General features: G+C 43.8%; 1 protein-coding gene across 13 annotated transcripts in view; it reads right to left on the reverse strand.

The window, feature by feature from the left end:
• PXK (PX domain containing serine/threonine kinase like) overlaps window positions 1-23,296 on the reverse strand; it is an 88,241-nt gene that overhangs the window by 13,171 nt on the left and 51,774 nt on the right. For 8 of the 13 annotated variants that reach the window (XM_061397413.1, XM_061397423.1, XM_061397419.1 and 5 more), the window contains exons 5-17: window positions 20,993-21,070; window positions 20,415-20,488; window positions 19,658-19,732; window positions 16,686-16,790; window positions 15,608-15,709; window positions 14,064-14,225; window positions 13,552-13,669; window positions 11,824-11,902; window positions 9,367-9,415; window positions 5,062-5,139; window positions 4,441-4,527; window positions 3,929-3,998; window positions 669-731 (exon numbers count right to left, since the gene is read on the reverse strand). In XM_061397413.1, coding sequence (XP_061253397.1) covers window positions 669-731; window positions 3,929-3,998; window positions 4,441-4,527; window positions 5,062-5,139; window positions 9,367-9,415; window positions 11,824-11,902; window positions 13,552-13,669; window positions 14,064-14,225; window positions 15,608-15,709; window positions 16,686-16,790; window positions 19,658-19,732; window positions 20,415-20,488; window positions 20,993-21,070 — 1,140 coding nt within the window. The remainder of the gene's footprint in view (window positions 1-668; window positions 732-3,928; window positions 3,999-4,440; window positions 4,528-5,061; window positions 5,140-9,366; window positions 9,416-11,823; window positions 11,903-13,551; window positions 13,670-14,063; window positions 14,226-15,607; window positions 15,710-16,685; window positions 16,791-19,657; window positions 19,733-20,414; window positions 20,489-20,992; window positions 21,071-23,296) is intronic. The other 5 variants (XM_061397414.1, XM_061397424.1, XM_061397422.1 and 2 more) reach the window with 1 other exon arrangement.

A 23,296-nucleotide genomic window follows, 5' to 3' on the forward strand; every position in this document is an offset into this window, starting at 1 on the left:
GAGGCCACTGCACACATTTAGAGGTTATTCCCTGGGGTTGGGGGGGGGGGGGGGGGTGGGGGGGTACTCTTTACATTTTTTCAAAAGACTCCAAGAAACCTGATTTAAGTCAGAAAAGTGAAACAAAGGTTGGCTAGCCACAGAAAAGTAGTCAGATGATGAAATGCAGAGCAGAACAGAGCACAGATGGTTATCAGGAAATCAGAAGCTCCGTGGGTATTTCACTCCTAGGCGGGCATTTCACCAGTTGCGCTCTGTGACAAAGCCAGCAGTGTGGCTGGGCTCCCTGAGGAGAGAGTCCTGGCAGGATAGGGCCTCTGGGCAGCAGCACAGTTGTTTTGTTCAGCCTGAGCCTATACCAAGACAGGGTCTGATCTAAGGAGCCTGCATGAGGCTTTACAGCAAAGAGAGCGAGCTGGAGGTAGGGGGTAGGTGAGTGGCCCTAAAACCAACTATTTCGTTCCCCTTGAAATCTGAGTTTGGAAATCGAGACCCTCATTTCTCCCAAGTGACACTGCTGATCTGCACCCCGACTGGTTTCTCTGGAGGAGGATGGTCCCTTCTAACACCTCAAATGTCTGAGCCAAGGTACGAAGAGCAAGAGCCCCACACTTCTCCCCACTGGTGCAGAAGGGGAGGCAAGCAGGTCACTCTGCCTTGTCACTGACCTGCTGTGGAGGGTGGAGTCGGCGAGGACGGGGATGTGAGAGGTGAGCTGGCCCCAGATCCTGCTAAGAGAGAAAACAGAGAAAACCCTCATGGGGACCAAAGAAAGACATCTGGAATGTGGCCTGAGCTGGGACCCACCACTGTCTGAACCTCTGCACTTGGCTCACGTGTGGACCTGGTGGGAAAAGGCAGGTGGGACAGAGTGCAGGGACTGGACCCATGACTGCAGGCGTCCACCGCAGTGCAGGGCACGTCTCCTTCCCCAGGCCTCGCTGCCTCCCACTGCTCCCCACAGCCTGCCTGGTTTGAAATCAGCTTTGTGCCATCCAACAGTTTATGCAATTAGCTATAGCCTCTCTTGTGGACCCAACCCCTATCCCGGGGTAATGAACGACAAATGAGAGAGCCACAGCAGAACAGGTGACAGAGGGGCGCAGGGCACTCTGGTGGAGGCCTCCTCAAAGGAAGCCAGAGTTCTCCAGCGCATCCACCCGGCAATGCTCCCTGTGGAGTGCCGTTTTACCAGCAGGCACACCAAACTGGATAGGATCAGCCTCCTCAGTGTGTGGATTTCCCAGGCTTTTTCTTACCTGAAGTTCAGCAAATACCCTTATTTACAAAATAAGGTGCATATTCCCATAAGTTGTATGCTTTTCCTGGACCTAGTAACATTGTTATATTTCAAATATTCCCAAATTCCCCAGCATCACTTCCACTGCTCAGAAATCCCCAGAATACACCCTCCTGACTTAAACCTGGAAGTAGCCCAGTGAACAAATAGAATAGCCCACACAAGCCCCTTCCCTCACATGGATGTCCTAGCGAAGGACTATCAGAGCTCCCTGCAGGTAACTGAGACCTCGCCCCTTTGAGGCCACCACCTGCCCTGGGGGCGCATCCTACCACCAGCTCTCCCATCATCCACATCACAGACACTGAGCACAAGGAGAAATGTCCTAATTAAACCATCCCTCCCCCCCGGCTGAATCCCTTTCCACTATTTGCAATATTCTCTCATCTCCTATAAAACATGGGAGGTGTTTTACTGAAAAAGATGGCAAAATCCAGCCCACTGTGATAGGACACTGCTTATAGTGCTAACATGGGTTTTAAAGGGGAGAAGGTTTGCATTTGTGACTCAGTGGGATCTGGAGATGATCTATATTTCTATCAACAGCTTCCTGGCTTTCCTAAATTCCTTGAGGTGGTGTCTTGGAGTCCTTAGCCTCCCACCTGGCTGCATCTGGCATAAGTGAAGTGAAGTGAAAGTCACTCAGTCGTGTCCGACTCTTTGCAACCCCAAGGACTATACAGCCCATGGGATTCCCCAGGCCAGAATACTGGACTGGGGAGCCTTTCCCTTTTCTAGGGGATCTTCCCAACCCAGGGATCGCACCCAGGTCTCCCACATTGCAGGCAGATTCTTTACCAGCTGAGCCACAAGGGAAGCCCAAGAATACTGGAGTGGGTATCCTAGCCCTTCTCCAGCAGATCTTCCTGACCCAGGAATTGAACCAGGGTCTCCTGCATTGCAGGTGGATTCTTTACCAACTGAGCTATGAGGGAAGCCCCTATGTATCTGGCATAGAGCCCTGCAAGCAGGCAGGTGGAGACACTGAGCCAGGCTTTCTCCACTTTATAAAGAAGCAGACATCAGACAGAGTGTCTGCCAGTGTGACAGGCTGACTGAAGACTCGAGTCTCAGGCTAATGATGAAAATGACTGGCTCATGTCCATTCCATCAACCATGAGAAAACAGACCTCCAACTCTGAAATTATGCACCAGCCACAATAGCCTCCAGCCCCTTCCTCCTCTCCCAGCCTCCATCCCCAGGGAGCCAGCCCTGGTCCTCACACGGACCTTCAGGGGCTCCTTCTCCTCCCTGCTAGCTCCCCCTGAGCCCTTCTCTGGCTTGACTCTCCAAGCAGTGGTGCTAGCATAGTTTCCACCCTCCCGGAGTCTAGAATCTTCTCCCACCCCAACTCTTCTAGCTCCAGCTCTACCTACACAGTCTGCATCCTCTGGCGGCGGCCAGCCCAGCCTTTAGGTCTAGCACACCCCTCACTTCTTCTCTTGCCCCTGGCAGATGTCTTCCTCACTGACTTCCCTGAAAAGGTCTGAGAAGGCATGGTCTGTGAACACCCTTAATTTCCTCTCTCCCTTCTACTTCAAATGCCTCTGCCTCTTCACCTACTCCACTTGCTCCTGACACCAGGAAAGGATGCATGGGTTTTCTCCAAGGCTGAGACTGACAGCTGGGCTCTTGATCCTAACTCTGTGGCCTTCCAGCACCCTCTCACCTTGCCTCCCTCAACAATCACTCTCTCTTTTGCATCTTCAGGTTTTCTGTCTCTACTGGGTCCTTATCCTGACTGGAAGTATGTGCAACTATCCCTCAACCTAAAAAAAACAAAAAAAATCCCCTTCCTTTGGCCTCCAGGGCTGAGCCAAAGCTGCACCTATGAGGATGAAACCTTCCCTTCTCCATGTGGAACTCCACTTCACAGACTCAAAAGGCAGAACAACTGCAAGGTCCCAGGGGGTCCCTTGATCTGATCTCCAGAGATGGGGACATGAAGGCCCAAAGCCAGCTGGGTGGGGCAGGGACAGTGCTCTCTGTGCCTTGCTCGCCCTTCTGGAATGTTCCTTTTGCGATCCCCGCACACTGGGAAGACCTCTCCTTAATGGAGGAGGGCGTGCCCTTCTGCCACGTGGGGAAAGAGCGGAGGGCAGGCTTTAGGGCCATTTCAGTTAGTGTAGCCTCTCCTGATAAGCAGGAGGCCTTGCACTGCATTACTGGGTGGGGTTTTATTCCAGGGCTGATGCTCATCTTTGACAGATCGAGTCCTGTGATCGGTGAAGAGGCTCGTTGCCCGTTAAGCTCTGAAGTCCCTTCTAGTACAAGAGTCCTGTGAGACTTTCAATGCTATGGCAACTCCTCCCTGGGAACAGAGTTCTTTTGTTTTCTGTAATTGTCACCACACCACCTAGTAGAACCCAGGAACTCTTTTTTTTTTTTTTTTAACTTATTTTATATTGGGGTATAGCCAAATTAACAATGTTATAAAAGCTTCAGGCGGACAGCAAAGGGACTCAGCCATACATACGCCATTCTCCCCCAATCTCCCCTCCCACCCAGGCTGCTACAAAGCACTCGGCACAGTTCCCTGTGCTATATATAGTAGAAGAACCCAAGAACCTAGACTCCTGGTACTAATCTTTGGGACCCAGGCCCCACTATAACCTATAATCAGTTACCTGAATTATTGGAGTTGCTGTATTTTGCTGAATGCTCTTCATTATTTTCAACAGCAGATCGTTTTGACTTCTTTAAAAAAAAAAGAAAGGGGGGAGGAAGCAAAGAATGAACATACCGGAATAAAAACATTTTCTAGGCACAGAGTTATAAACTAGCTACACACAAGGTCATATTGGGCCTCATAACAGTGAAGAAGCCACAAGCCAAAACTAAAGGGAGAAATAAAAACCAAGAATGCTGAGTTTACAATCTCAGGCCAACCCTTCCCCACAATTACAGTAAGGCCATCATCAGGCCAGCAAGCCAGGAAACTCTATGGTCCGTTTCTCTGCTGACACTATTATATGGTTTTTGTTGAGAAGCAGCTAACCAGCCATCTGTAAAGTTTAAGCTTTCAGAAAGATATAGCACAGAGATCTGTCATGAACTAAATGCACGTCATTGACCTAGAACTTTCTTCACGTGGAGTCAAGCATTCACAAGAAAGAATTCACAGAGACATCAGGCTTACCTTTCGAGCTAAAATCTTCCTCCTTTTCCTTTCTTCTTCAGATCCATGATGAGACTGAGCTCTCGTCAGTCTTCGATGCTGGTGGATCTTTAAGAGACCACAGTTCACCACAAATGTAAGCATATCCTACACTAATGAAAATTTCTACCATGTTTCGCCAAATCAAATTATCTGGATGAAAACGCTTTCCGTGCTCAGCCTGTCTGCCTCCACACTGGGTCTGGATGTCGGGGAGAAGAGTATGCCAGCAGATGAAGACTGTTCCCTGTGCACCCCCAGGTCCTTACATGCCTTTCCCTCTCAGAGAAAATGAGTGTGGCCCCCAGAACCATCAGAGTATGAAACATGTATGACCCCCCAACCACCCAGTCTGCCCAGTCATAAAGAGTGACCATCCTTTGTGAACACGTTTGTTTCTGCCACAGGCTGAGCTCTCTGCAGGTAGGACTGTGAAGTGTTCAGTTGTCTCACAGCACTGAACACAGAGCCCGGTCCAGAGCAAGTACGCAAGACATGTTTATGGAATGAACGATCTGTTAAAAGTAAATCACTGTGATCACCACAGCAGAGGATGGGGATGCTAAAACACCAAAAGACAAAGAGGAACTATTAGCTGTTTACCTGTTTCTGTTCTTCAATCAGTCTCTTTTCTATACATTCTTTGGCAATTCTCAATGCCTCTTTTAACTTTGTGGGGATCTGAAAAAAGAGAAAGTACATAATCTACAGAGGAAACTGGCTGGAGGTTCTCTCAAGTCATGGTTTGAATGAAGAAATGGCTGCTCATCAAGGAGGATTCCTGGAAGGAAATCACTTACAAGCCGTCCACTTCACTCCTATCCTGCCCACTCTTGCTATCCCAACCCACTCACCTCATTAGCATTTTTCAGCAAGAAGTATATTACTAAATGAACACATAAACATGATGGATAATTTCAAGTGTGTCAATTCTCAAGGGATCCCAAATTACCTAAACGATCTTGAAGGTTGGAACCTAAGGCCTCACACTCCCTGATTTCAAAAATCTATTGCAAATAAATAAATTTATATCAAAAACCTATTGTAAAGCTACAGAAAAGAGTGTGATACTGGCATAAAGACGGACCTATGGAACAAAGAGACAACCTAGAAGGTGATGCTTGAAAGTGCTGCACTCAATATGCAAGCAAATTTGGAAAACTCAGCGTTGGCTACAGGACTGGAAAAGGTCAGTTTTCATTCCAATCCCAAAGGAGGGCAATGCCCAAGAATGTTCAAAGTACTGCACAACTGTGCTCATTTCACATGCCAGTAAGGTTATTCTCAAAATCCTTCAAGCTAGGTGTTAGCAGTACATGAACCGAGAACTTCCAGATGTACAAGCTGGGTTTAGAAAAGGCAAGGGAACCAGAGATCAAATTGCCAACATTTGTTGGATTATAGAAAAAGCAAGGGAATGCCAGAAAAACATCTGCTTCTGCTTCATTGACTACACTAAAGCCTTTGACTGTGTGGATCACAACAAATGTGGAAAATTCTTAAAGAGATGAGAATACCAGTCCATCTTACCTGAATCCTGACAAACCTATATGGGGGTCAAGGAGCAAGAGTTAGAACAAGACACAAAACAATGGACTGGTTCAAAATTGGGAAAGGAGTACAACAAAGCTGTACAGTGTTACCCTGCTTATTTTAACTTACATGCAGAGTACATCATGTGAAATGCCAGGCTGGATGAAACACAAGCTGGAATCAAGACTGCCAAAAGAAATATCAACAATCTCAGATATGTGGATACCACTCCAATGGCAAAAATGAAGAGGAACTAAAGAGCCTCTTGATGAGAGTGAAAAAGGATAATGAAAAAGCTGGCTTAAAATTCAACATTCAAAAAACTAAGATCATGGCATCCTGTCCCATCACTTTATGGTAAATACAAGAGGAAAAGTTTAAAGCAGTGGCAGATTTTTTTTATTGGGCTCCGAAGCACTGTGGATGGTGACTGCAGCCAGGAAATTAAAAGACACCTGCTCTTTGGAAGGAAAGCTATGACAAACCTAGACAGTATAGTAAAAAGCAGAGACATCACTTTGCCAACAAAGGTCTATATAGTCAAAGCCATGGTTTTTCCAGTAGTCATGTACGGATATGAGAGTTGGACAATAAAGACGGCTGAGTGCCAGAGAACTGATGCTTTCAAATTGCAGTGCTGAAGACCTTGAGAGTCGTTTGGACTGCAAGATCAAACCAGTCAATCCTAAAAGAAGTCAAACCTGAATATTCATTGGAAGGACTGATGTTGAAGCTAAAGCTCCCAATACTTTGGCCACCTGATGCAAAGAGGTGATTTACTGGAAAAGACCCTGACGCTGGGAAAGATTGAGGTCAGGAAGAAAAGTGGGCAACAGAGGATAAGATGGTTGGTTGGTACCACCAACTCAGTGAACATGAATTTGAGCAAACTCCTGGAGATAGTGAAGGACAGAGGAACCTGGCATACTGCAGTCCATGGGGTTGCAAGAGTCAGACATGACTTAGCTACTGAACAAGAACAACAAATTCTTCTAAAAATTTAACTTTAAAAAAGCTTTGAGTAGGTACTATGCAGTGATATGGTTCAAAACTCAGTAGGCATAAAAAGGGTATATCCACAGAAAAAAGCATCCCACCTAGTCCCCCTCCATGGAGACAACCAACATCACCAGTCTCTTGTATATATTTCCAGAAAGAAAACAGACACACAAGAGATTAACATGGTTTTTAAGATCACAGTATCTTTGCCACAGACTCTCTAGCTTGGGGGAAGAACAAGGGCTAATGATAACCCCTGGGCTGGACTACTAGACTTGAGGAGAGTATATTACAAGGCTGAATGCATTTCCGGAAGAGCTTCAGTAAAAAAGACATGAATTCCAAAGTTTTTCCTTCGCTCCAACTTCAGATCCAAAGAAGCTATTCTTTCTGCTGTGTGCTATTCGTAGTCACTCAGTCATGTCTGACTATTTGCAATCCCATGGACTAGCCCACCAGGCTCCTCTGTCTATGGGGATTTTTCAGGCAAGAATACTAGAGTGGGTAGCCATGCCCTCCTTCAGGGGATCTTCCCAACTCAGGGATCAAATCCAGGTCTCCTGCACTATAGGTGGATTCTTTACCATCTGAGCCACCAGGGAAGCCCCTTCTAACTGGCAAAATAGGACAGCAGAAAGCCTCTCCCTTGCCTATAAAGTCTTCAGACACCACCTTGTTTGGTGTTTTCTTTCTTTTTTCCCAGTAAATTTAATTTCATTGTAAGATTATGGGTTTGGGGGGACTGTAGAAAGGAGAAAGAGAATTACCCTTCATTCTACCACCCAAAGGTTTTCCTTTGGCTCAGTGGTAAAGAATCTGCCTGCAATGCAAGAGACGCAGCCTCAATTCCTGGGTCAGGAAGATCCCCTGGAGAAGGAAGAGGCAACCCACTCCAGTATTCTTGCCTTGGAAATCCCATGGACAGAGGGGTCTAGAGAGCTCCAGTCCAAATGGCTACAAAGAGTCGGACATGACTGAGCATACTCGCAACACCCTACTATCCAAAACAATGCTAAAAGTGAGCGCTGAGGGGGGCCCAGCCCTGTACTAGGTATTCTGGATCACCTCAGTTGTCCACTGACAGCTGTCAGGTTTTACTCACCAACTCTACACGAGTAAACATAGACCCACAGAACAGGTCTTTGCCCATACATCAGTGGCTTTCAAATGGGGGTGATCTTGCCCTCCTCCCCTCTATAGGGGACAGCTGGTAACGTCTGGAGGCAGTTTTGATTGCCACACAATGTGGAGGTGGAAAAGGAGTACCACTCCCCTCTAGTGGGGTCACAGGCCAGGGTGCTGCTCAACATCCCACAATGCACAGTGCAGCCCCAGCAGTAAAAACCGACCTGGTCCAAAGAGTCAAATGTCATGGAACCTTTGGGAGGTGATTAGAGGCTATCACCAAAGCAAATAAGGCATCAACTTGGTTTTGGGGAGCTCTAAATCTCCTGCTGTTTCCACAACACTGCATAGCATGGCTACTTCCCAGGATACTTGCTTCCAGTCCTTATTCTAGACAGAAGTATTTTTTCACACTATTTTTGTTTTGGCCATACCACACAGCATGTGGGATCTTAATTTCCTAGCCAGGGATCGAACCTGTGCCCCTGCATTGGAAGTGCAGACCCATAACCGATGGACTGTCAGGGAAGTCCCTACACACTGTATTTTATATTCTGCTTTCCTCCCTTAGCCCAAATAATAATCACTTTCCATGCTACTAGAATGTCTTCGTAAATTTCACTTTCATTAGATAAAACACACTCAATCCATGTACTGTAAATTATTAAACTACTTCAAGATTGTAAAACATTTAGATTCTTTTCAATTTTTCTTTATGTAAAATGAAAAATGTTGCTGGCCATTCCTCTTCCTCAAGGATTAAGCTGCAACCCACTGCAACTGCCCACCCCTGGGGGTTGGGGGGTATAAGAACTCAGGGTGGAGAAAAACAGGAAAGCAGACCCTAGAGAGTTAAGATGCACACCTAAGGAAAATTTTCAATGACCCCAGATTCCTGCATCTTTCATACCAAAAAAAGCGATTAAAATCATTAACTAGAGATGTTTGTCTTTTGTGATTAGCAGCAATCTTTTTATGCTTGACTACAAGTGGTTTTTCCAGCAAAAAGTTCATACATATTCTGGCTGCTCCCCTGCCTCTTCACAGTCGTTCCTTAGAGCTGTGAGAGAGGCTGTTCCCCAGCTATTGTCCTCACTTAGGTCCCCCAAAATCAATAAAAACACTCTTAAGTATGTGTTTTCCCACTCCACATCTATTATAAATATTGTATCTTCTCTTTATTGAATAAAAAACTAACTTTCTAAGAAAACATTCATGACACAAACCAAGAAATGATATAATTTGTTTTACCTTAAACTGTGGCTTTTCGGAAGTTGTAAGCAGAACATCACTGAATAATCTGTAAAGAAAAGAAACAGAAATATCTTTCTTAAGCAAGGTGTACTTTCAGAACAGAACCAGAGCAGAATGAGACATTTTTAGCCCATCAAGTCCCCCCCAACCCCCACATTGCCCCCAGCCCCGGTCCAACCTACCACCTCAGGTTTATCAATAAACTCAAAGGAGTTTCCAGGCCACCCACAGTGACCTCCAGAAACCCCAACTCCCCGTTATTTCCGAGCTCAGCAGGAGGGCTGGGTCAGCTTTGTAGGGAAGGTGACTTCCCCACTGAGTGGCAACAGTCTTCTCATGTAAATTAATTCACATTTTGAAAAGAAATTTGCAAGTTACTTATTATGGTTATGAAAAGTCAAAGTGTTAGTCACTCAGACTTGTCCCAGCTCTGTGGCCTCATGGACTGCAGCCCAGCAGGCTCCTCAGTCCATGAGATTTCCCAGGCAAAAATACTGGAGTGGGTTGCCATTTCCTTCCAAACCTGGGGCCCCAGGACTGCAGGCAGATTCTTTACCCCTCAGCCACCCACCACAGAACCCATTATTTATATTATACTGCAATTAATATATGCAGCAGATATTTCTAAACAGAATGATTGATTTTCCTTTTTTTTTTTTGGTCCCAGAGGAGGATAAAATTTATTCTAGAGCTCAATATAATAAAAATGTGTGAGTAAGTAAAAAGGAATTGTTTTGATTGGAATCCAACAAGAGAAAATAATCTTCTTTTAAGGATAAGTAGTGCTTCTCATGCTCTCTTAAGAAGAAATAGCAGCTTTTGGAGAATATCAATTCTCTCCTTGAAAGTATGCTATTAAAAAGAATAGTGTGAGGAATTCTGAACTGTTCTGACTAAATGGTTGTTTGGGCACTGCCCAAATGGTTCGGCGTAAGTCTCTCCTTACGCCGCTTTTGAAAAAGGGTAACTACATCTCAAGTAGAAGAGACAGGGTTAGCGTTTCCCCACAGCGCTCCCTGGGCGGCCTAGAGGTAGAAACAAAACCCTCCCCTTCGAGGCCAAGGGGTCCACTTACTTCCCAGACAACACATTTTTAACTGAGCAGAATTCACACCTCGCCAAATGCTATCCCAGGCTGAAGCCCACAGGGTAGAAAGACTTAAGTGAAGGAAAAAAAAAAATTGGATTCGCTTTAGAACTGGAAGGCTGGGAGGAAAACGTAAGCACTTTGGAGCAGGGGGTGCAAATACAAACCCAAGTAAACTGACGTGGATAGAGGCCGTTTCCTAACTACAAAGGCATGTGTTCTACAAGTGAATAGTGAAAATGACTAGAATAATTTTCCCACGTTTGCACTGTTGCTGACTGCCTGGTTCACAGAGGCATGCCCCAATGTCAGTGAAACACTGAAAAGTCACATTCACGGGGCAGGGGCTCGGGCTGCTCTGTACAGCGCATCCTCCCCAGGGCCTCGGACTGGAACAGACCCACTGGGACACAGGAATCTGAAGTATCACCGCCTCCCCTGAACTCGGGTTGTATGTACTTTTTTTGTCCTGCCTCATTTCCTCATGTAATTGTTTCCCGAATACCTCTGCTCACAGAGCACTGGGTACATCTCAGAGCACAAAATAGACTCTGCCTAACTATCCTTTTAATAAGCACTTCTTAAGTAACTGGGCCTGTACGAGGAATCATCCCAATAAATCCTCCCACCAGCATTCTGAGGTGGAGACTATTATTATCCCCATTTATAGATGAGGAAACTCAGCTTCCAGAGGTTAGGAAACCTGCCCAAGGTCACCTGGAGAAAGCGCTAAAGCTGTGCCCACACCCAGGTCTGTCTAAACTCAGACACATGTTTCTGAACCATCCTGCTGCCTTTCCGTGAAGGAGCGGAACATGCACCTTAAAAAAGACCCCAAAGCACTATCTGACCCGCCTCAGTTGACCATTCATCTCTAAGCCCCAGCACAGGGCCTGGCACATGTCAGACATACGCTACCCAGTGAAGAAATGAATAAACACATGCAGGTGAGGCCGAAGCCAGGCAGCCCCCCTCCTGGAGGCCAGACCCTGCCCGACCAGCGCCGAGTGAAGCAGCCACCGCTGTGGGCCACACGATGAATGGAAACAGGGCTGCCCCTCTTCAGTACTTCCCAAGTGGGGGGCTGCCATGTGTCCACACACACAATGCCTGCGTGGACAGGGAGAGACACACATGAAGACACACGTGAAGACGACACGGGTGTGAAGACAGAGCAGTCAGACTATGGTGCGCAGGGGCCACGAGGGAAGGTCAGGATGTCATGTGGCAAGTGACCACCGGCAAGCAGGCCACCCAGGCTCTGCGGAGACTGCAGATGAGTCTCTACTGGGCCTGGACACTTGGGCCAGTGGTCCGGGGCTCAACACGGTTAGGAAGGTTACAGCCAAGGCGTGGGATTGACTTACGGCATCTGCAAGAGCCGGGAGACGGTGGGCATGCCATTTTTACAGGCTTCACAAGACAGCGTGGACTCCAACACGGCCACTTAAAATGAACAGACACACGTTTTAGTTCCACAGAACATGCTGGCAAACCCACTTGGTGATGAAAAGTTTGACACCACTTCTCAACAACTGTCTGTGGGCTCATCAGGACAGTGTCAAAACTCTTCACGCACAGACAGATGGCATACGTGGTGGCAGGGGGCGGAGGGGGAAGGGGGGCTGCTGGCAATGCTGACAACTCCCAATGACTCAAAAAAAAAAAAGATTTAGGAACCACATGCTGACAGAAAGCTAAGTATATTGCACAGATAATTGGAGGAAGGACTCAAGATATCATTCATAAATGTGTTTGCTCTCATAAAAGAGAAGTAAACACCACACATGAGTAATATTCTGAACTTGAAAGACATGTCTCTGCTTGCCTGCTTTTAGTCAAAACCAACATACGAAGTGCCAACTGTTGGTATCTCACCATCCAACACCTTGGACAGTGTAAACAGAAGCAGCCAGATTTTTTTTTCCATTCATAATTTGACCACTCAGAAATAACTATTATTAACATTATGCTTTTTACCCACACAAATACACACATTTAATTCTTCACATATCCAAATGAATTCTTACTTTATGTAAAGAGATACATTCAAGGAAACTGAGGCAAACTTCTAAACTTAATATAATACTTGGTTATACCAGGAAAAAAAAAATTATCACAAATGAAAAAGACATTTCATACGGAGCAAGTTTTCACAACTATCGTTTATTACATACAGTCATCCCTCAGTCTCCCCGGGACACTGGTTCAGGAACCTCTCCATCCCTAAATATACCCAAATCTGCAGATGCTCAAGTCTCTTATACAAATTGGTATATAATATTTGCATACAAACTATATACATCCTCCCATATACTTTATTTACAAAAACAGCCAGATTTTTTTTTTTTTTTTTACTTGCAGGTCACTTGTTCCATTTCAGCTGTTCAAACTCAACCCAAAGTAGTCTCAGGGCCTGTTCTCGGAACCATCTCACGACACAAAAAAGACGCTGGTGGAGGTTGACCCGAACGCGTGGAAGGTGTGATGTTCCAAGAGCTGCCTTGCCCCCTGCCACCCCCGCCCCAGGGGGTTGTGAGCTGGCTGTTGGGGGGAGGAAAGGGTCCCTGGGTGACTCTGCATCAGCCCTGACATCCCTCCTTCCTACAGGAGCCCCTCAGTGATGCTGGGAGAACTCCTGGATCCAGGGTTTCCTGCCTGCCTTTCCTAATCTGGGCCTGGCGGGCTGTCCTCTGCCGGGTGTCCAGCCTGTGGTTGTCCTCGCAGGTCACCCTCCAGCCTTGGGATACCTCCCGACTCTGCCTGAGTCCACAAGACTGGATGCAAGTTGTCTGCTCCTAGCTTCTGCTTCGACCTCTCACTAGCCATACTTCACATCCTCTTGCTTCCAAAATTCTGATGCATGTTACAGAAGGACTCCTGAGATTTCAGACAGCCTGACAAACAGATGAGCGATCTGAATTTTCAGTGAAATACATTTAAGGAAGTTACTTCCGTAACTTCTACTTCCTGGTAAGACTTCCTGGCTATGGAGCACAGTAACTTCCTCTGGACCTTCCCTGGACTCTGGAAAAGGGGATGAGAAGCTCCGAGCATGACCAGGGCCCAGAGACCCTTACAAACCCCATACTGACCCACAGCCATGGATGGTGCAGGAGGGAAGGAGTCTACAGGCACTGAGTCGGGCGGTCGTCCGTAAGTCATTTCATATAGTAAGTGGCCGAAGCAGTGGACGTCCACACTCTCCAATGTCTGCAGAAGAAAAGACAGCAGAAGGCTTTGGCTTTGTGAATCCCTAGCCCTGGGCTTCCACTAAGAAACATGGCCCAGGGGCAACCCCACCCACAACTGGTAGTGACCACTTGAGGCCTTTTGTAAAAGCTCACAAAGCATCGTTTTGAGCAAAAGTCTTGGTCCTACCTTCACGATGGTGCACTCAGAGGTTCTACCCTTCCTTGGCCCTGCCCAATCAGCCTCTCAGATATAGCAGTGCCGTGGGAGAGACAGGGCCAACAGGCCTGCCTGCCTCAACCATACCCAACCCTGCTTAGCACACATTTCTTACCGGGACAGATCATGCATCCTGCTGCAGGGATAATTTACACCTAAAAATAAGCCTGCTGTTTCACCACTTTCATCAACTTACATTGATCTTCCTGAACTGTGAGAAATACGATCGGTAGAAGGAAGGAAGGCCCAACAAGGAATTCTCCAGGTCCAGCAGCCGGCAGGTATCCCCATCCAGCATCACGTTGGAAGCGTGAAGATGCCCATAAGGAAATCCCTTGTCATGTAAAAACTTTAGGACCTATGGAAAAGTATGTAGTGGTTACACTCCCCTCCAACTCATTCGACACAAGACAAACTTAAACTTTGCTTTTTCAGTCAATATATTTTGAAACAAGACCAAACCGGTCACCGGGGAGATTCCTAAAGAAAGAGTACATGTCTGTGCATTTCTTTGGAAAAGAGACGGACGCTGAGTGCTTTCCAGCTGTGGACACGCCAAGCCAATCCAAGCCAAGCTCCCTCATTTCCAAAGAACAGAGAAGCAGCCTGTATCTGCTCAGGTTAACAGCTCTGATGCCAAAAGCCTCTACTGTAAGCACTTTCTCTACCTAAGCACCACATCCCAGCTCTCTTCAGGGCAAAGATCCTCCCGCACAGATGAATAAAGATATCCTGCCAGGGCTTCTGCCAATTATTCAGGAAGAAGGATTGAGCTGAAAACATCTCTAGTCCTGTCTCACCTCAGAATATATTTGGCTGTTTATTAATAGAAACACATGACAGCCTCCCACAAAAAGAAGCAAACTTTTCAGTTGCCATTTCATAAACAGTGGTTCAGCCAGTGACAGAGACACCTGGATGCAGCCCTGCAAAAGACCTGGGAACCACAGCAGTGCCCTGCGGAAGCAGGTGCCCAGGACGATCCGTTGAGAACCGGAAGAAAAGTATTACAGCTTTTCTGGTTTTTGTTTTTCATTTATTTATTTTTTAACTTTTTGGCCATGCCGTGTGGCATGTGGGATCTTAGTTCCCGGACCAGAGATCGAACCTGCCACCCCTTGAGTTGGAAGTACAGTCTTAACCACTGAATCACCTAAGAAGTCCCCTGTCTGTTTTGATTTTAATCTCATTCTTTCTTAACTTATACTGGACAAAATACATTACTAATAGAATATATATAATATATATGTATATAAATTAAACATATATAACATGGGAGTGTTTATGCTTAAATTATTTTCACTGATAGGGTTGCATAATCCAAGAAGTTTGGTGAATGCTGCTCTAGAGAGTGATGTGGGAAAGGCTTTTTCACGTTAGCTTTACTTCTGTAAGGGGGCCAGTGGTTACGTATAGGATATAACAAAAGCAAGAATCTTGGCACAAAGATAAATCAACCAGAAATAATACAAAACTTGGTATTCACACAATAAAGTTCTTAAAAATCACACAGTAATTTAGGAATTTCCAATAGCTAAGATTTTGGAACTGTGTTGGTCTAGATTACTGCTTTAGTCTCAAATATTTGCTTTTGGGGGTAAAATATGACAATGCCACCAGTTTGTATGTGACCAGATAATTTCAACTATTTTAAATATTGCCTGAAAACTTTCCCAAAAGAATACTGGGATGCTCGGTGAAATTCCAATGCAACTTAAACAAAAGTCAGATACCTCTTACCTCTAATACTTGCCGCCCATATGTTTTTATTTGCTGGAGTTCAAGGCCTTGAACCTTCTTAGGGTTGCAGTACTTCTTCAGGAATGGGTCTTTTGGTTTTGCCTTTGGAAAGGAACAAAGAGCACATAAAAAGGCAGTATAGACGTTGAACTCTACACGCACATGGCCTCCTAGAACAGACAGGACACACTAAGGGGCTGGGGGCATCAGATGAGTCCAGCTGGCAGGACGTGGACTGTTAAATACAGCAGCCTGCACAGTTAATAGAAAGAGGCTGACCAGGGTTCCAGCCTTTTTCTAGTCCAGTGAAGATGTGCCTGGTCTTCACTTTAGCAGACCCCAAAGTCTTGTATACTGTTAGAATTCTTCAGTATTGCTTTTTTAAAAAAAAAAAAACCACATAGCAGTGTTAATTATGGGTTTCCCAGGTGGAACTACTGGTAAAGAACCCGCCTGCCATTGCAGGAGACATAAGAAACATGGGTTTGATCCCTGGGTTGGAAAGATCCCCTGGAGGAAGGCATGGCAACCCACTCCAGTATTCCTGCCTAGAGAATCTCATGAACAAAAGAGCCTGGTGGGCTACAGTCCACAAGGTAGCACAGAAACAGACACAACTGAAGTGACTTAGCAAGCGTGCAGTGTTAATGATATTTATTATGTTGTGTTTTACACCTCTAGTATTTACCCATCTTACTCTTTTAACTGTCTTCATCTAATTTCCCTTAAATATCCTCTCCTACCTCTATTAACCACAAATTTGATCTCTTTTTGTACGAGTTTGTAAAGCTTCTCAGTATTCCTTTAAAAAAAAATTTAAACTTTAAAACTGACCTAAGAGCAGCCTACAATCTAATGAATATAATCGTGAAATGCTCAACCTTTCCTCGTGTGCGTAAAGGAATGCTCTTTAGCCAAACTGGGTAGTTTCTATTGCTAAAATAAATTCAAATTCCAAATAAAATTAAAATTAAATCCTCAGGGCCTAGCTTCTAGAAGCTTAGGGTTCAAGTATCAATCACAGGCTCTTAAGGGATTTGAGAACTTCTTGATGACCAGGAACTTGCACCAGCAGTACCTTGTAGATCAGGTCCTTCAAGGTTCCTTTCTCATTAAACATTCTAATTAGCAATGCTGAGGATTCGTTAGCTGTGGCAAAGGTAACACGATAGATGTAAGGGTGCTGCGAAAACAAAAAAAAAAGGAAATTCACATTTAATCTGCATCAACATCTAGGTTCCTTTTAGATCCAGGATCTGGTTATACAGAATCAAGTGCCAGCTTGGTAGTTTAATTGCACGTAAACGCAGAATGTTCCCTGAACACATGATACTTTCAAGTTATCAAATGATCAATTACTAAATCATTTTTTAGATGAGAGAAGTAAGGTAAACTACAGTGATTAAGCAAAGTGGCTAGAAGTTAAGCTCTCCAAGGGAAGGCATCTGCTTTAACGTGGTCTCACAGTTCAGGTGACAGGAAAGGTGGTTTTAATATTCTCCCTCTGTAAATTGGTTAAAAAAAATAAATAAATAAAAAGAAAAACAGCCAAATTCTAGAGCAGCCAAGTGGGAACCAGGACACATGTGTCTCCCCTCACAGTGCTGCCTAACACTCCACACTGCTGTCTGGGGATAAGCCAGGGAGCACGACAGCCAGAAAACAAGCAATGGCAGCATCTTTCAGCACCGTGGCCTTTTCCAGGGCAGTGAGCATGCGTCTTCCTGTCCCCCCTGGAGTGTGCAGTCTGAGTGACACTGCCCTCCTGAGAGGTGGACATGGGTGTCAACAAAGCAGGGTGGGGAGTAAGGCAAATTATTTAATGATTAAAAGAAAAGTCCTCATGTGACCTGGAATTGTGGATACATGGACCAACTGACTTCAAGTATTACAATGGCCTTGAGCTCAAAGGAGTACCAGGAAGATTTAAACCCTTGGGAGCTGGATTGTGTGAGGATTGGATGGGAATGGGATGGAAGGGGGTGCCCAGGGAAATACAGAAAATTGATCATGAAGTTCCTCCTGATCATCACAACAAAGCAATTGTTGTGGATATTTTCATGGCTTTACTGAAATACAATTCACATCCCAATATAATTCACCTGTTTAAAGTATACAACTCAATGGTTTTCAATATATTCAGAGCTGTGTGACTATCACACAGTCTAATTTTAGAACATTTTCATCAACGCAAAATGAAACCCAATGAATAAAATAAAAATCCTTGGAATTCATACTGATATAAATAAAGAAAAGAGAACATGAAGCTCTTCCTTATAGTAGAATGACAACCAGTAAATATAAGAGAAATGATGGAGTCAGAAAATCTCAAAAAAAAATAAAAGAAAACCTCTATGAATGCTACAGCTAGTGGGTTTGATAAAGACGGAGAAGGCAATGGCACCCCACTCCAGCACTCTTGCCTGGAAAATCCCATGGACGGAAGAGCCTGGTGGGCTGCAGTCCATGGGGTCGCTAGGAGTAGGACACAACTGAGCAACTTCTTTCACTTTTCACTTTCATGCACTGGAGAAGGAAATGGCAACCCACTCCAGTGTTCTTGCCTGGAGAATCCCAGGGACGGGGGAGCCTGGTGGGCTGCCGTCTATGGGGTCGCACAGAGTTGGACACGACTGAAGTGACTTAGCAGCAGCAGCAGCATGCTACTTATATAGTCTCAAAAAAAAAAAAAAAAAAACCTCCCTACAATTGCTTATTAATTAGTTCTAGTTATCTTATAAAAATAACTAAGGATGGGTACAAATGTTCAGCTAAAATTGTTCACCATGGCGTTTTTTAAAAAAATAAGAGCAAAAAACTAGAAGTGATCCACATGTCTAGTGGATTAGCTGAGTGAATGAGGTATGGCCAATGATAATTTTATGCAGTCAGTAATAATGATGTATTATACTGAATTTATTAACAACAAAAGATGTTCATGGGTATACCACTAACAACAACAAAAATCAAGCTTTAGAACAGTATCTATTTTTTCAAAAATAATCATGTAAGAGAGTTCCTTGGTGGGCCTAGTCATTAGGATTCTGGGCTTTCATTACTGTGGCCTTGATTCAATTCCTGTTCGGGGAACTAAGAGCCCACAAGACACAAGGCACAGCCAAAAATAAAATAAAATTCTAGAGAAGTAACAATTGAACATGACACTTTGGCCCATACTTCAGGTTACTTGGAATTATGGGCAAATTTTATTTTATTTTTCCCTATCTGTGCTTTCTGACTTTCTGCTATTAATATGCACCACTAGCCTTGCATTATCTTCTTTTTTAAAAAAGCATATCCAAGAAAAGAAATTTAGGATTGAGCGCTCACAGCCTGTGTGACACAACCTATCACACTCAAAGACCACAGTCTTTTTCTCTGCCAGGTATCACACCTCATTAAACACATGGTCTTGCTAGCTTGACAAGACATTCTCTTCAAAAACACTAACTCAATTTTCTCTGGCCAGGTTAGTCTTTTCCTTAAGAATATCTGCATATCTTTTGAAAGACATTCATGAGGTTCTTACCACAGAAAGCCTTGGATTAGAATCCCTTTTCCAGTTAATCCAAATCTGCATCAGTTCTGCTTTCTCAGGCTGGAAACAGATCTCTCAACTCATTGATAATAAACATCCTCACCAGGAACAAGAGGCTCAGAGAAGTGGGTGCTTTCCTACTCTGATATTTGCTTAAAACACAAAAATACTATTTTGGGATTCCCTGACAATCCAGTGGTTAAGACTCTGTGTTTCTACTGCAAGGGGTGTGTATTAGATCCCTGGTAGGGATCCTGCATACCACTTCGTGTGGCCAAATGAATAAAAAAATTAAATAAATTACCACATTTTGTGGGTGGTCTGGAAGTCATGAATGTCATTTAAATGGCCAATGGTCTGTGGGAGTAGCCCTGAGCACTTCCAGTCTGAAGAGAAATCCACTCTACCTCTCCATTCTCAAGCCTGGAGAGTGTTTCCAGCTCCACCCACCCACAATAAAACATTGTGAATCTGTCATCGGCATCAAGAATAACAGAAGGACTTGTACTCACCAAACAGGAAGGCAGAAGTTTGATTAGACACTGAAAATCTTTATCTGACAGATACTTGTCTGGACCAAGGTCAGCCTGCAAACATGGGAGGAAATATCAGGGTGCTGTTTTGGTCATCAAAAGAAAAATTCCTTACAAGCCTTTCCTTTAAAAAAAAAATCTGTCCAAATACATGACTATAAACCGAAGATGAAAACCACAGTAATCCGTGTTGCCTCATGGCCTTTCTGGAGTACATAAACATACAAATACTAGCACCTAACTGTAATGTTACCTAATTTTATTAACCAAGTGTATCACTAGAGCTCTCAAAGTGATAGATAAAACAAAAATAATGCTCAAGCATTAAAAAAAAAAACCGCCGAAGTGTCAGTCCTAAAGAGGTTCAAGAAAACTATTTTAAGCTGTTCGTATTTCTTTCCAAACGTTTACTAGCTGATGAAATGTAGTCACACTGGTATTACCAAATGCATAAACAAAGTGACTGAAAATGACTCTTCGATGTATGACTAAGGGGCCACTCCAGTATTCTTGCCTGGAGAATCCCAGGGACGGAGGAGCCTGGTAGGCTGCCCGTCTATGGGGTTGCACAGAGTTGGACACGACTGAAGCGACTTAGCAGCAGCAGCAGCAAGGGGCCCTTTACATCTCTCGGCAGCACAGTACAATTTTGTCTTGTCAATTCTCTTGCTTTTTCATAAACCCACCTGAAGTCCCTGAAATTAGTCTAAAGCAAAACAAAACAAAATTAGCTTACCCAGCTTAACACTAGCCGTTCCTTTGGCTGGTTTTTAATCTTCATCAAGAAATATTTCTTCCTTATCCTCCAACCTGTCATAAAAGGAGATGTGTTTATAGCTACATGATCTAACGCCAACTGATTCTGTTTTACTGACCAAATAATTAATAAAAGTTAAGTTCAGAAATATGATTCATAGATATATAGGAACCTGTAAGCAACCATTTGGCAATACTGAAATAGTAAAAGCTGCACTAAAATAAATAAAAAAATAAAAGAAATTACTCATGGAAAAAGGAAAACAGCACTTCAGTTTAGATTTAATGGAAAAGATAAGAGGAATGAATGATGGTTCTGAAACTTAGTTACCACCATCCAAATCCCCAGATGCGTCTGTAACCAAGATTCATTCACCAATAAAAGTTAAGGACTGAATCCTCAAATAGTATGGAAACACACAAAAAAGACATCACCTGCATTCCTTATACATTTCACCTGCATAAAAGCTTTTCTGGGATACTTATAAGAAAGCATGACAGAGAACCCAGTTCTGTCTGTGATCCTTTTTTAACACAATGGGCACACCAGTTTCTCACCTATGTCTTTCAATGGTTCTACCACCTCCCACTTTGGCTCTGATCGGAAGAACATGGAAACATGTTGTAAGGCAATCTCTGCAAAGATATTTTGGAAACGTATTTATTAGACAAACATATCAGGAAAGTGCCATACGCTTAAGATGTTATTCTTGCAAGTGAAATTCTTATGGTCTATGACCTTCTTTAAAAATTTAATTATAAAAAAATGAACACAGAGTAAATAAAACATGGGACTCTAGATTGGATCCTGGAACAGAATAACAACATTAATGAAACATCTAATGAAATCTGAATAAAACTATAATTAATAGTAATGTGTGAATGCTAATTTCTTAGTTTTTATATAAATGTATCATGCTTATATAAAATGTTAACAGGGGAAATTGGGTGAGGGCATATACGGAAATTCTATACTATCACTGCTGTTATTTTTTCTGTAAATCTAAAATTATTCTAAAATCAAAAGTTTATTAAAGAAAGTAATTAGTAACAGAATAATTAAACTGGAAGATCTAAAATATGCAAACTAGTTGTCTTAAGCCAAGAATTCAATATATGTACCAGACAACAACTGGAGCACAAAACTCAAAATGTGTCCTAAGGTCACCCTGGAATAGCATTAAACATTGTTTCAAGTGGTATTTATCCCATCTTCATTCCTCATGAAATTATAGCTTTCACCAACAAAGAAGCGATTAGCCTTAAATATATATATTGGGAATAAAAGCCAGTGTTTTAGAAAAACACTGATGCACAGCAACAACATGGCTCTGCTGTGGGAAACCACTGGACATCTGCTTACTGGAAAAAAAATCCGTCCTTCTCTTTGTGTTTATCATGAGAACGTTTCCCCCTTCTACGAAGACAATGAAAAGAGGAAGTTCTTTAAAGTTCACAGTATAAAAAATCATCAGAATAACTGTGCTTTTACATTTCCTGCGCAAAGCAACATCTGTAATTTGCTGTTTTCCCCCTCAGTGTAGTGAGTGAATGAAAGCCACACTGGATCCCTGAAAGCAAACAGCAATCCTGCACATCCACTGTGGAACTGCACTGCTGCCAAAGCATCAGTTACATCCCAGGCACCAGGGATTCCGCAGAAACGCTTTCCATGTGTTGAAATGACCTAGTCTGGAACTACTATGCCTAGAGCTTGGCAGACAATATTATTTTGATATATTTTAGAGTACATTATCAATTAAGAGATTTGGGGAAGAAAACAATCTTATTGACTCAATATGTAAAGTGTCAGTGCTGTCTGCACCTAAATTTTGAACATGAGATGACAGATACAGAACAGACTCCATTTACATTTGCTTTAACTACTCCATTGTGACAACCACTTGGAGAGGTTGGGTGTGGCGGCAGCAGACGAATTTTCATAACCAACACTGGAAGCTCTGAACTTTTTCTGTAAGTAATGCTGATATAAAAGGCTTTCAGAATTTCCAAAATAACCTGAATGTAAGCTACTTCAAAAGATATTCTTTTACGTGAAAATCACAACATTGAGAAGGATTATGAAAAATAATCTTCTAAATGCGATACACTGTCATTCTCAGAGACTTTAAAGGACAGTTGCTTCAGAACTAACAGTGACTCATAATCCCCTACAATCTCATTATTCCACCACGTTTACTGTCTGCTACTGTGCATTGTTCATTGTTTTTGGAGTGGGGGAAGTAGCTGTGAGCAAATGGAACATGTTTAGATTTGTTACTGACAAATTAAGGATTAGAAAATAGCTTTTTTTTTTCCCTTCTTTTTTATCTTTGGGATCAGGAAATTATAGACAGGATATTTTCTCTTCTCTGAAGTATGATTTATTCTCAAGTAAGCCACACAACCACCATGCTCCCAATATTAATCCCTTCCCTCCCCAGATTCAGGTAACACATTTCAATCCTAAACGTCTTCTGCTTAGAAGTCTTTGTTGGCGCCCCATGTCCTTACCAATTAGGACCAAGCTTCTAAACCTCACACCTTCTGTCTTTAGCCCCGCTACCCCCACCGACCAATAATGTGTGAGCCTCACACTCCTGTCACTGACAGTGTACCTACCATGGCCCCTGAAGACTGGCCTACCCTAATCCTCAGCATTCTCTATTCCTGCCCATCCAACCTTTGAGGCTCAACCCAAACTTGCTGCTCCCCTAGCCAGGGCTTCCTCCTTCCCTCCTCTGTACTCTCCAGTGCTCCACATGGCCCTCTCCTATGGCATTCTGTCCTACTAGTCTTCCACGAGACTGTGATCGTTGGCTTTAGAAGGAAATATCTTAGACATGGCAGAGCCCACAGCCA

Source organism: Bos javanicus, chromosome 22 (assembly GCF_032452875.1).
Source record: "Bos javanicus breed banteng chromosome 22, ARS-OSU_banteng_1.0, whole genome shotgun sequence".
In the NCBI taxonomy this organism is placed as follows: domain Eukaryota; kingdom Metazoa; phylum Chordata; class Mammalia; order Artiodactyla; family Bovidae; genus Bos; species Bos javanicus.